Below are 13,623 nucleotides of genomic sequence, written 5' to 3'. Positions count from 1 at the left end.
AAAGTTTTAAATTTAAGCTTTAAAGAGCACAAACTGACTGTGACGCCTCCTGATGCATCTGTGTCTCTAAAGACTCATAATTATCTTTATAATGTGGATTTAAATGGCAGCATGTCAGTGAACGTCTGTTGTTGCTTGTGTTATTTATTAGTTATGAAGCTGCTGTGAGTCAATAGTTGCAGACACTTCCAATAAAGAAAACACAGATTTCACTGTTTCTTTATACTTGACACCTTCTGAATTTTAACACAATGCATTTTGTAGCTGTAAATTTAAGATGCAAACATATAAATTCTACACATCTCTATATAATCCTTCAAAAATCGTCACTGCAATTATCCAAAATGAGCATTTCTTTGTTGGAAAACAGCCCTGAATATGGAGAAAAAGACGAAATGTGCAACACATCCGTAAGACTTACAGTAGTAGATAAATGCAGAGTCGAAAAAGTTTTTTTTTTTAATTTCAGGGTGAAGTAGTGAGTAGGGCACAAGTCTTTTTAAAAAGTAAACCTTGATGTTTTCTAAAGAAATCAGTCCCTAAAGCAACAAAAGAATCCACTCTTAAGTGTTAGCATTTAAAAAATGTAGAATCAGGAGATAAAAATAAAATTAAGTCTCATATATTTTTGATTATCTGACAAAATAGGTTTGATTTTATATGTTTTAAAGTGAAATTTGTGACTTAATTTTTTATTTAAAAAAAAAAGACACACAAGTAAAAAAGTTACTGATTTTGTACCTCAGTCTTAAAACTGCTTGTTAAATATTAAAAACAAGTTTATTCTGACACCTCTGAGGCTGATTTCAGTCTCTTTGGAAAGTTCACACACTCACGGTGCAACACACAATAAGTTAAAATGATCACAGTTAGTTTTTGCTCTGATCTGACACACCAGTTAATCCTGTAATAAACCCAAATTCTCAGAAGACGTTCACGTTCATCTGAAATGTTGATATTTTACAATCATGTCAATCCCCAGTGGAGTCAGATGAGAATATACTGAGTGTATCAGAGGTGACATCAGAGCAGCGGTGCAGACTGCCACCAAGTGCCCCTGCTCTGAACTGACACAAGACGCAGCAGCAAAACTCACACTCATTTTTATTCGTTTTTTGACATTAAAAAATACAAACCACACACACAGAAGAGAGACGTCGACAAATAAACTGCTACATTCTCCAAACAGTAACCTAACGAGCGTTTCAGTTTAACACCAAGAAGAAGAAGAAACAAACTTTGACCTATCACAAGCAAACAGCTAATAAATCTACTCTGAAATCTACTGAGAAGTTACACACAGAATCCTTTCCTTTAAGGCTGATGTATTCAGGAGGGTTTAACAGAAACAAAACATGTCGATTCACAAAGAATGTCAGGAGTCTGTAAAAAGAGGGGAGACGACAGTGCAGCCAGATCATGGCACAATGTAAATGAAGCAGAGCTGACAGGTGATTAAACTCATTTACAACCTGTCGACTCTCTCTGAGCTGCACTCGCACTGCCAGAGGAGTGATGGGAGTCAGGTATGCACCTGTCTGAGGCAAGCCGGTGGAGGGAGAGGGGAGAGACAACAAACAGTGGGCCCCACACTGGTCCCTGTGTTCGTCTGGAGGGTACAGTGTGTGACAGGAGATGATGAAACCACACCAGGCTCAAGTTACAGGAGAAACAGGATGGCAGGGTACAATGAAAGGCACTTTGCGTCGCACGTGTGTTCTGAAGGCTTCATGAAGAAAGAAAGAAACTCATCTGGACCGGCTGCAGCAGGTTTTCTTAAAGGAAAAATCCACCCAGAACACTCTTCAGTGTTCATTAATCTAATGGTTACTTCTTGATTAAAGGGTATTTGGGTTTAAAGACACCAGGAATACAGAAAAAATGTCCTCAAATGTCTTGTTTGGTTGGAACAACGATCCAAAACTCAAAGATATTAAATTTACAAAGACAACAAAACAGAGAGATGAAAGAAATCCCCATATTTGCAAAACTGGACTCAGAGAATTTTTGTCATTTTAACTCGCTCTGTTTAACACCCTCACAAACAGCCACCATTTCTGATTAAATCTTGCTGTTTGGCTTTTAAAATTCGCAGCAAATAAAGCCAAACATTTGCAGTTTAACGACAAAAAGGTTTTGCAGTAGAAAAGTGTTTCAGAACAACTTAGTCATCAGAATAAACTTTGGCTTTGTACACTTTTCAAAACCACAGATTTTACACATTGTTATGTGGTGGAGGTGTTGAAATTTTACGTGTCTTTACACTTCAACAACACCGTGGTTCAAGCACTGGAAAAATACAAAAAAAAAGACAGAATTCGCTAAATGGATTAGCCGTAGGACAGAAGCTGCCTTCTTTGAATACTTACTGGCTCATAAATGGGAGAACTTTCTGTTTATGAAGGGCCCATGACACTGAAGTACATCTGGATGCATCTGTTGCTGTAATAGACTGTGGTTCTGTTTTTGTTTTGGACTGTTGTTTTAAAAGTCATCTGTTTAAATGACAAAAAAAAACACTAGTTAACATCTGGCTATGTTTAGGCACAAAAACAAATTGGCTGTGGTTCGGAAAAGGTCACATTTTGGCTTGAATGCCTGCTTTTGCTGCTTGAAATGCTTCTGATGTCTTGCTTTACAACACCCAATTTTTGGTCTGTAGGTCTCGAACTGTGGTCTGCTGCTGTCTGCACCTTGATGTCAGGCCATCCTCCATCCCCTCCACCTTCAGCTAACAAAGTCGTCTCATATAGACATACTGTAAAACTTAAATTAGTAGCCCGGGCTATTATTTGCTTAAATAACCGAACTCAAGGGGCCTATACTTGGGACAGGCCTTTAATTCCTTTCACACAAAGTTACATTAAAACTGTTTATTTAAACCAGGATGAATTGTACTTGCATAAAAATTAGGCTTCAGATAATTTATCAGTTATGATTCATTCATTTGATCTAGCTCTGACAGACAGCACGAGTTACAGCACTCAAGGACGACGGCATCCGGCACCACTTCAAACAATTCTCACAACTTGGATTCATTTCTATGAAAAACCGTTTTGATTCTTTTGATCTGAGGACCCTTACGGACTGAAGGAATATGAATAACTTACAGAGTAATCCAGGAATGGATGCATAATTTGAGGTAGCCAACTGCTTGGCAACCAGACCCGGCCTCTAATTGAGACAGGCCTTTATTTGTCACAATGTGCAGCCATACCAGGCTAGTAAAAGGGACTGGGCGTTTAACTGAAGTTTTACAGTAATCAGAGCTCTTTAGAAGCATGATATGATACCTCTGAAATAAAAATGTATCTGTGGTTTGCAGAAATGTACAATGCCATCATTTTCTTGTGCTGACTGGGTTGTTCAGAAATCTCAAACACAGTCTGCAAGCCTCAGATTTTGTTGTCAGTTCCTCAAAACAAAAGGCAAAGTACGTCTTTCTAGATGCACTTGCTTGCACGAATGTATACAGGTAGGTCCAATCCAGAAAAATACCTCAATAGATTAACGCCATACAGCCGGAGCACATTTTTCCCTCAGAGGAAAGCCTCTCTTCTCATTGCTGCTGCTGCAAATGTTGGAATAAGTTCACACACGTTACTTGGGATTTCCACGCAAATGCAGAAAATTTGTAAACTTTGTAAGTAATAATCGCAACATGAACCTCGTATACTGAGAGATATATATAACAGGGTAAGGGTGCCCTGGTTGGATTTTTCCTTTAAATGGAGACTGTGACCACACTGCAGCACCAAAAACAGCCTGCACACTGGAGGAGCTTTACATACAGCGGTCTGCAGCGCCCCCCTGTGGTTAAACAGAGGCATTACAGGCTCAGCTTTGCTAATCACTTCAACTTTTTTTCCCTGATTTGTGCAGATTTATATTCCTTCCCATAGATTCAATTGTAAGCTACCTAATTAATAAAAGAGCCCTTATTTACCGCCTCACCTGGGGTTCAGTTTGCACGTCAGGGAGAGTGTGAACTGGAGCACAGGAGGCGGCGAGAAGAGATTTGAGGCTGCACTGATTCAAAGAGCGCTGCTGCTCTCTAGAGGTGCAGTGAGGGAAACACAGGTTAACAACAGAACCGAGGTGGTGACAAAAAGGTGAGCTGGAGGAAACTGACTGTTCAGATGATGTTGTGAAAGCTGCAGCAGAGGAATGTTTCTGTATGTGAGAATCCAACAGTGAACACTTGCTGTATGTACATTACGTGGCACTAAATCATCTGTGTGTACGCTGTTTCCTATTTGGTGTGTGTTAAATTTGGTGGTTGTACAGTTCTATGATGTCAGGTGTGTGTGTGTGTGTGTGTGTGTGTGTGTGTGTGTGTGTGTGTGTGTGTGTGTGCGTGTGTCAGGTTTGTGTATATGTGTGTGTGTGCTTCAGGTGGAACAGGAGCAGGAGCTACAGGGTTAGTCGAATCCCTGCCAGTCGCTCTGCTCAGAGTCGTACTCCAGCTCCACCCCGATGCAGCGGACGCCATCCAGCAGCATGGGTGTACCTTGGTGACGATCTAGGTAAGAGGGAGAGACAGAGGGAGGGATACATGACATTACACTGTTGTGAGCATTTATACATGTGCGGTGGTGCGTCTGTGTCACTCTGCAGTTACACCTCCAAGACACTAGGTGGCAGCGGAGGTTTCTGTGAAGTGCTGTAAAGTTTAGTTGATTCAAAACACACATTAAACACACATTAAACACGGCTTAATAGCGTCAATTTCAAACACAAGTTCACAAATCAGCTTCACTATAACTCGCAGCATTCACAGACAAACACTTGTCTTTATCTGGACACATTTCCCCCACAAATACAACATGCTAACGTTATTAGCACAAGCCTATGGCATTTTACATTGAGTAAATTAGCCTAGCAGCTGCCAATCTTTTCCTCTACTCATATGAAGCCAGGGACAACAGCAACATTTAACAAAGGTAATGGCACACAGTTTGGCGTCATTACAGCTCACAAGGTTCACCGACAAAACAACTGTCTTATACTAAACACGTTTTTTCCAAACAAATACAACATGCTAACGTTATTAGCACAAGCCTATGGCATTTTACATTGTATAAATTAGCCTAGCAACTAGCAGAGATTTCCTCTGCTCATATGAAGCCAGGATAAATCACACACAAGACTTAAAATGCTATTTTGTGGAGGCTTTATTGTCTTCACGAATTATTGTTTCTCTCTATATGAACGGAAGGCTGAAGCACCGAAGGACAGAGACTCGGCCTGGGAACCAGAAGGTCGCGAGTTCGAGTCCCCCACGGACCAAACACGAATTGTGGACTGTTAGCAAGAGAGATGCTCAGGGCAACACTTGCCCTGAGCTCAGGGCGCTTGCCCCTCAGCTCAGCCCCTCCTACGTGGAGAGTTCCCGCTTACATGCAGTTCAGGAACACAGGAGCCTCTCTTTGAACGTCTGCGGTTGTGATTGAACGTTTCACAGCGGGTAGTGAGCGGACACTTTGGACTGCACACTTACTTTAGTTCCACTGTGTATCTCACTGAGCTGGGCCCTGTACATTTTTAATATCTTAACGGATATAAAATTTTATAGTGTATTATCAGTCTATATGTGAGCATTGGTGGTTCAGTGGTAGAATTCTCGCCTGCCACGCGGGAGGCCCGGGTTCGATTCCCGGCCAATGCAACACACTTTTTTTTCACCCTACATGACTGCACAACGCTAATCCTTCTACACAATGTTACAGACTGAGACGGCTGGCTACAGATACATATGAACATATTCCCAGCAAAAAGCACCTATAAGCGTGAGGGCTGCTGCAGCTGCCTGTTGTAAGAATCAATGCTATATAATTGATCACTGGGATCTTTAAATTGTCAAAAAACAGTGAATTTGCCCTTTAAATTTTAAAAAATTGTAGGTGATGTTTTCAAATCAGCTTGTTCTAAAAAGATATTTAATTTGAATCATATAAATAACAGAAAAGCAGCAAATTGTCACATTTGAGAGGCTGGACGTGGCAAATATTTGTTTTTTTTCTCGATTAAAGAATTACAAATTATGAATTTATTGAAATACTTATTTTTTATTGTCTGTTGATGAACTGATTTACTGTTTCACAACTAATGATCACAATAAATACAATCTCAAAGATATTAACAGGCTTCACAGAATGCATTTACAGTGACTGAAATGTTTGTTTTAAAGATCTATTTTTAATTCTTAAAAAAAATTGATATTTTAGTAATGAAAGTAATTGAGTAACTGAGTAATGAAAAAACAGACATTTGTCGTTTTATTTTAAGTTGAAAAAATCTTATTAAAAAACAAAAAAGTTTTTGAAAACAAATTTGAAATGAAATTAAAATTAGTTCACTTTCATGACTAACTTTCAAAAATCTACATTTCCTAAATTCTTTTAATAAAATTTTTAAAGGCAATTTATATTTCTTTATTTCTTTAATGACAAATTATATATATATATTTACATTTCTCAATCTCTTTAACAACAAATTTAAAACAAAGACATTTTCCTTTAAAATTTTCATTAAAAAAGAGAGAAAAATAACGTTTCTTGATTAAAAAAAATTCTAAACTCAAAAAATGGATTTCTTTGAAGAAGAATTTAAAAGGAGATTTATATTTACATTGTCTTAAATAACAAATAAATAAATAAAAAACAATTTCTTAAGTAATTTTAAAATAAGTTTTTCAGGAAATTAATTTTAATTTAATATAAATGAATTTCTTTATAGTAAAAAGTAAATAATGAACAAAAGCAGGAACAACAACACTACTACTAATAATAATCCATTTCTTTTATGGCAGATTTTAAAGTAAGTCTACATTTATTGTTTCCTTCACTGCTCCCCTGATACCACCACAGTTAGCTCAGTATCTTATATCTCCAGGACAGATATGATGTTTTCAAACCAGACCGAACGCTGAACGCACCCACAGCAGCACAGCATTATATCATTCTTCTTCAGTCACTGATCTAAACGCAGCAGTGCAGCTGAGGGTAACAGCAGAGGCAGAGCTTAATCCTTTGAGCTGGTCGTCATCCAGGCCTCAATTACACACAGACATCTGGACAGATGTTCAGGCCACGCTTTGTGAGCAAAAATAAACACTCACCAACACAACCACTGTTCATCCTCAAGCACGCATATAAACACACACACACACACACACACACACACACACACACACACCAGCTCGACTATATTTACGCCAGCACAAATGGAAACACACATTTGCCCTCTTTACCTAATTCTCCATCTGCTGACACAAATGCCAGTGTCTAATTCAGTCTCACTGACACTGGTTTAAGTGGAGAAAATGCAAAGTTATTGCTGAGCCAGAGAGAATTACAACTGTGTAACATCTGAAATATGACTTATTATTTCATAAAATAACAAGGATTTAATACTCTCCCCTTAATGTAGTGAAAACATCCCTTACAGAGAACATTCAACATGTTTTCTTATTGTTCAAACATATGTAAACCCCATCTAACCTCCCGTAGTTAAAGGCTGTCTGTGATTAACTTGTGCTGTTAAAATGTCTCTGAGCCAGAGCACAGAGTCACCAGCAGGTGGCAGCAGCACACAAGTGAAAATAATACAAGTTCCACTTTCAGTTTCTGTGTCAGCTCTCACTTTAAAACTGAAAGAGCCTGAAATACGGAACTCAAAGATGTGAGATGTCAGCTGTGGTAAAACTAATGAGCTTCAACTTGTTTATTTTAAAAACTGAGATTTAATAGTGTCAAAGACCAACCAGTGTGAAATACAACAAAAATCCAAACTGAGATTAAATGTGATGGTTTAAAACTTTGGATGAGGACTTTCTTTTTAGAGAAAATTAATATTCTTAAGTGCTCAAAAGTAGTGCTGAACAATGAGTCAATTAATTGATTAGTCAGCTAACAAAAAAAAAAAAATCATTTGCAGCTATTTTTCGTCAAATGTCAAATATTGTTTTGTTCCAGCTTCAAAATTGTATCTTTGGGTTTTGGACTGTTGGTTAAACAAAACAAGCAGTTTAAAGACATCACATTGGACTTTGGGATTGTAAAAACTTGTGATTTTTCTCTACTTTTTGAGGTTTTACAGACCAAACGATTAATTGAAATAATTACTGTCAGATTAATTTAGCATGAAAATAAGTTGCAGCATTACTATAAAGATAAAAAATGTGGTAAAAGGTTGAGTTTTAACAGCAAACACTGCAGTTTTTATTATTTCAACAAGGGCTAAGCCTGGAGGGGATCATTTGTTTGGTCATGTGTGTGTTCGTCTGTCTGTCCACAGCTAATCCCACAAACTACTGGACCTATCAGCCTAATATATATATATATATATATATATATATATATATTTTTTTTTTTTCCCCCACATTTTTTAAGGTTCATTAATAATCAACAACAGCTAATCACATAGCAAAATACATTTCTGGCTGAAAACAACAAGCCTTTCCATCAGTTGAAGGCCACATTTTGGCTTTCATTGTGGCTCAAATACTGATGTCCATAGAAAAGTTTAGTTTCATTTCAAACCATACCATACCTGATATGTTCTGATCCACCAGCGTGGGAACTATAGCCCGTTTTACTGTTTGTAAACAACAGTATGACATTTTTTGGTGGGCGGCGCTTAGCTGGAGGTAAAACAATTCTCCACAGACAGTGTGGAGCGTCTGTCTGAACTTACAAATGCACCATGTCAGGTCACTCACTCTGTGGGACCAGTAATGTTACTTGTAGTCTCGCTCACCAGACCTTTCTCAAGAAAAGAAAGGTCTGGCTGGGCCGACTCTCACTGTGAGATTGGAGGAAAAAATGCCCCGGCTGCTTGTACTTCTTTCAACCAATCACAATCGTTCTGAGCGGTGCCACAGCAACGGTGCGCTTGCAAAAATATTGCCGGGGCGGTGGGGGGGGGGGGACAGGTTTTGGTGTAACACGCCCACAAAAATATCACCTACAGGACGCAAAAAATGACAGAAAAATGGTTACATCCCCGCAAGATCAAACACCACAAAAGTTATTAAAGGACGCGTTGAAAAAGGTTGAAACCGGAGGTGGTAGGGCGGGACTTCAGCGGGTGGCTTGTTCCGCCCAATGAGAGGCTGATCTCTGCAGCGAACTTCCGCCCACTCAGACTATGTTACTTGAAAAAGTACACTGACTAACAGGACCGGACTGGCCGACCCGTATGCTCTCGCTCAGTGGATGGATGATGTCACAGGAAGCTTTGTGGTTGGTTACTATGCCAATCTTACAAAGGAGGACGACACTTGAACAGTTTCCTCCAGTTGGTTTTGCTATCGAAGCTAACGTTAGCTAATGCGCTAAAAAGTTAGCATTACAGAGAAATCCAATTTTCCTCTTAATACCTCCCCAGTTTCTGATGAGGACATGATATGTCTCAAAGAGAGGAGTGACTGACTGTAATTGCTAACATGTAGGCTCACTTGCTTCATGTCTGCACATGTGAGTTACAAAAGTTTGTTTTCGGCTTATCTCTGATCTGTCATGCTACAATGATGCTGGCAGGAACAGATGAATCACCTTCATGCTTGAATCATACATCAATACTAGTCTAATTTAATGCATAATCCATGATGATGATGATACAGAAAAATAAAAATGAACGTCAAAAATAGAATATTGCTGATAATTTAGCGACCGACTAAAGTTTCACAGGTAGTGTTTTCAGGGGAGCTCATGTCAGCTCCTCTGTAGTTCACACCCTGTGATCCAATAAAGTTAGGCACGATACGTGATGAATAAACCCCCATTTTTATTATCTTCACCACCATTTTGAGTGGGAGCCAACTCAGCTCTTCTATCTGCATATTGTCTCCCTATAATTGCACCGCACTGGACACACAGCCTGCCCTGCACTCCCTGCTGCCCACAGACACACCTGGCAGAGATCTGCACTCTGCTGATGCCACGTTTTTGTAGTTTCTGGTGTTTTCCCCTTGAACATGTCCATAAAAACAGCAGATTGAAACGTTTTCACTTCCCCTGCTGTCCGAAAACACAACAAAAGCTTGTCAACGAGCTACAGTGTGCTGCGGAGATTACTATCACTCGTATCGGGAGAGTGGCCTCACCCATGACTCTGGCGTGAACTTTGACTTTAACACAGACGTCCTCGTTGGTCTCGCTCAGCAGCAGCACCTCCTCACACAGAACGCCCTCCTGCTGGGCCATGTACTCACACGTCACCTTCAGACCTCCTGGGGAACACACAGAAGAAGAAGAGGGATTGGGTTTCGTTTTTACCTCACACACAGTTTCTTCGTCTACATACATTAAACACACACAGGTAAACATAAAGTCACACCTGCTGCTGTCCACACCAGCTCCAGATACAGACACAGAGTGCACAGTAATATAAAGGGTGTGACAGTAAAGGTCAGTAACCTGCTTCAGTTACAGGCATTTAGTGACCTCCGCTCCCGGAAACATAAGAGGATCACCTTTGACCCAAATCAGCAGGTTAAGTGGTGAGATGGAATCCAGTACACACATATTTAAGTTGTCTGTTTCATCGGTGTTTGGAGTTTACCACCTCTGACAGCTTGAGTAACAAAAATCCACATACAGGAAGGAGTGTGTACGTGAGGATCGTGTTTATTACTCCTCAGAGACGGACTGCCGGGCTAACATTGTCCCAACTGTCTGTTCCTGTAATCCTGTGCCATCTGCTCCTCCACACAGCCTGTAACAATGCTGCTGAGAATTACATGCAGGGTATTTAGCATCAGGTCTGCCTCCAACAAAAACAGGCACGTACTGCTTTTGTATTTGTGTGCGACACTCGGAGTGAATGTTGCATCGTATATATGGCTCAGGGAAGATGAGGCACTTTGTGACAGTTAAAGGGATAGTTTGGGTTTTTTGAAGTGGGGTTGTATGAGGTACTTATCTGCTGTCAGTGTATTATCTACAATAGATGGTGGTCAGCATGCCCCCAGTTTGGAGAGGCAGGCTGGAGTACCGCCACAGCAGCTAAGCATTGTAGTGTTGTGGATGGGGGCCAAGCAAAATGTGTTTTTAGCCAACTAAAAAAATCAATATCAGTTTAAGTAAATGCTGTATATATATATACAGTACAGGCCAAAAGTTTGGACGTACCTTCTCATTCAATGCATTTTCTTTATTTTTATGACTATTTACATTGTAGATTCTCACTGAAGGCATCAAAACTATGAATGAACACATGTGGAGTTATGTACTTAACAAAAAAGGTGAAATAACTGAAAACATGTTTTATATTCTAGTTTCTTCAAAATAGCCACCCTTTGCTCTGATTACTGCTTTGCACACTCTTGGCATTCTCTCCATGAGCTTCAAGAGGTAGTCACCTGAAATGGTTTCCACTTCACAGGTGTGCCTTATCAGGGTTAATTAGTGGAATTTCTTGCTTTATCAATGGGGTTGGGACCATCAGTTGTGTTGTGCAGAAGTCAGGATAATACACAGCCGACAGCCCTGTTGGACAACTGTTAAAATTCATATTATGGCAAGAACCAATCAGCTAACTAAAGAAAAACGAGTGGCCATCATTACTTTAAGAAATGAAGGTCAGTCAGTCCGGAAAATTGCAAAAACTTTAAATGTGTCCCCAAGTGGAGTCGCAAAAAACCATCAAGCGCTACATGAAACTGGCACACATGAGGACCGACCCAGGAAAGGAAGACCAAGAGTCACCTCTGCTTCTGAGGATAAGTTCATCCGAGTCACCAGCCTCAGAAATCGCAAGTTAACAGCAGCTCAGATCAGAGACCAGATGAATGCCACACAGAGTTCTAGCAGCAGACCCATCTCTAGAACAACTGTTAAGAGGAGACTGCGAATCAGGCCTTCATGGTCAAATAGCTGCTAGGAAACCACTGCTAAGGAGAGGCAACAAGCAGAAGAGATTTGTTTGGGCCAAGAAACACAAGGAATGGACATTAGACCAGTGGAAATCTGTGCTTTGGTCTGATGAGTCCAAATTTGAGATCTTTGGTTCCAACCGCCGTGTCTTTGTGAGACGCAGAAAAGGTGAACGGATGGATTCCACATGCCTGGTTCCCACTGTGAAGCATGGAGGAGGAGGTGTGATGGTGTGGGGGTGTTTTGCTGGTGACACTGTTGGGGATTTATTCAAAATTGAAGGCACACTGAACCAGCATGGCTACCACAGCATCCTGCAGCGACATGCCATCCCATCCGGTTTGCGTTTAGTTGGACGATCAATTATTTTTCAACAGGACAATGACCCCAAACACACCTCCAGGCTGTGTAAGGGCTATTTGACCAAGAAGGAGAGTGATGGAGTGCTGCGGCAGATGACCTGGCCTCCACAGTCACCGGACCTGAACCCAATCGAGATGGTTTGGGGTGAGCTGGACCGCAGAGTGAAGGCAAAGGGGCCAACAAGTGCTAAACACCTCTGGGAACTCCTTCAAGACTGTTGGAAAACCATTTCAGGTGACTACCTCTTGAAGCTCATGGAGAGAATGCCAAGAGTGTGCAAAGCAGTAATCAGAGCAAAGGGTGGCTATTTTGAAGAAACTAGAATATAAAACATGTTTTCAGTTATTTCACCTTTTTTTGTTAAGTACATAACTCCACATGTGTTCATTCATAGTATTGATGCCTTCAGTGAGAATCTACAATGTAAATAGTCATGAAAATAAAGAAAATGCATTGAATGAGAAGGTGTGTCCAAACTTTTGGCCTGTACTGTACATATATATATATATATTTGCTTTACCTGAAGCCATGCTCTCTTCAAAGCCAGACTTCATTGACAGCTCCCAAATACAAAAACTGTCCCCTCGGATCAATATATATATATATCAACAGGTGATTTCCTTCTCTTCGAAAAAATCCTAAATGATTGAGTTGTTTTTGTACCTTTATGTTCTGCCATTTCTCCTCTAATAATCACGCTGTAACCTGTGACAGGCTGTTATAATACCACAATTATCGCACATTCACATATATGTAGGTTGTTTATCAAGCTGCAAGCATCACATAGGTTTACATTACCAAAGGTTTATGACAAAATCACTTGAGACGCTGTGCTGCTGCCAGAGGAGCCGCTGAATGAGTTCCCTCTGAGCGGTCACTTGCTTAAAGACTCTGAGAAGTCCGGGGCTGTTCATAAAACATTCAGGACGCCACAGTTTATTCCACACTACTGAAGCTGCTCTTCTTTTTGGAACCACCATGGAGTTGTTAATAATTTTGCTTTCAGCCATGCTTGACTTTGCCGTGGGTAACAGTATGACATCATATGTCAACAAGTCGAAATATTGCAAGTATCACCATATGAATTTTTCATATGGTATTAGAAATGATACCGGTATTATCATGAGCGAGATGATATGGCACACTGACTATAAGTGCCTCATACAACTTTTTCTTGAAGAAAACTACTTTAAAGGGGATTTAAGTAATGAATGACATTTTGGAGCTCTGTTTGCAGCTTGTAGAAACATTCCCAAAAGAGCAGTTTGATAATATTGCTTTACGTAATGAGTTTACAGAGTGTGTGAGGACAAGGTAAGAAGATAAGACGTGAGTGTATTCATTCTCCGTGGGAAACTGTCATGCAGCAACTGCAATACAA

General features: G+C 40.1%; 1 protein-coding gene and 1 non-coding gene across 3 annotated transcripts in view; one reads left to right on the top strand and one right to left on the bottom strand.

Moving 5' to 3' along the window:
• Positions 1 to 1,087: 1,087 nt before the first annotated feature.
• Positions 1,088 to 13,623, bottom strand: part of lg23h20orf27 (linkage group 23 C20orf27 homolog) — a 60,986-nt gene continuing 48,450 nt past the window's right edge. For both annotated transcript variants that reach the window (XM_049568170.1, XM_049568171.1), the window contains exons 5-6: positions 10,109 to 10,234; positions 1,088 to 4,522 (exon numbers count right to left, since the gene is read on the bottom strand). In XM_049568170.1, coding sequence (XP_049424127.1) covers positions 4,422 to 4,522; positions 10,109 to 10,234 — 227 coding nt within the window. In that variant the 3' untranslated portion in view covers positions 1,088 to 4,421. The remainder of the gene's footprint in view (positions 4,523 to 10,108; positions 10,235 to 13,623) is intronic.
• On the top strand, positions 5,598 to 5,668 carry trnag-gcc (transfer RNA glycine (anticodon GCC)). The gene has a single exon. It is a non-coding gene; the product is annotated as a tRNA-Gly (tRNA).

Source organism: Epinephelus fuscoguttatus, linkage group LG23 (genome assembly GCF_011397635.1).
Source record: "Epinephelus fuscoguttatus linkage group LG23, E.fuscoguttatus.final_Chr_v1".
In the NCBI taxonomy this organism is placed as follows: Eukaryota; Metazoa; Chordata; class Actinopteri; order Perciformes; family Serranidae; genus Epinephelus; species Epinephelus fuscoguttatus.
This window is presented reverse-complemented; position numbering and strand designations above follow the sequence as displayed.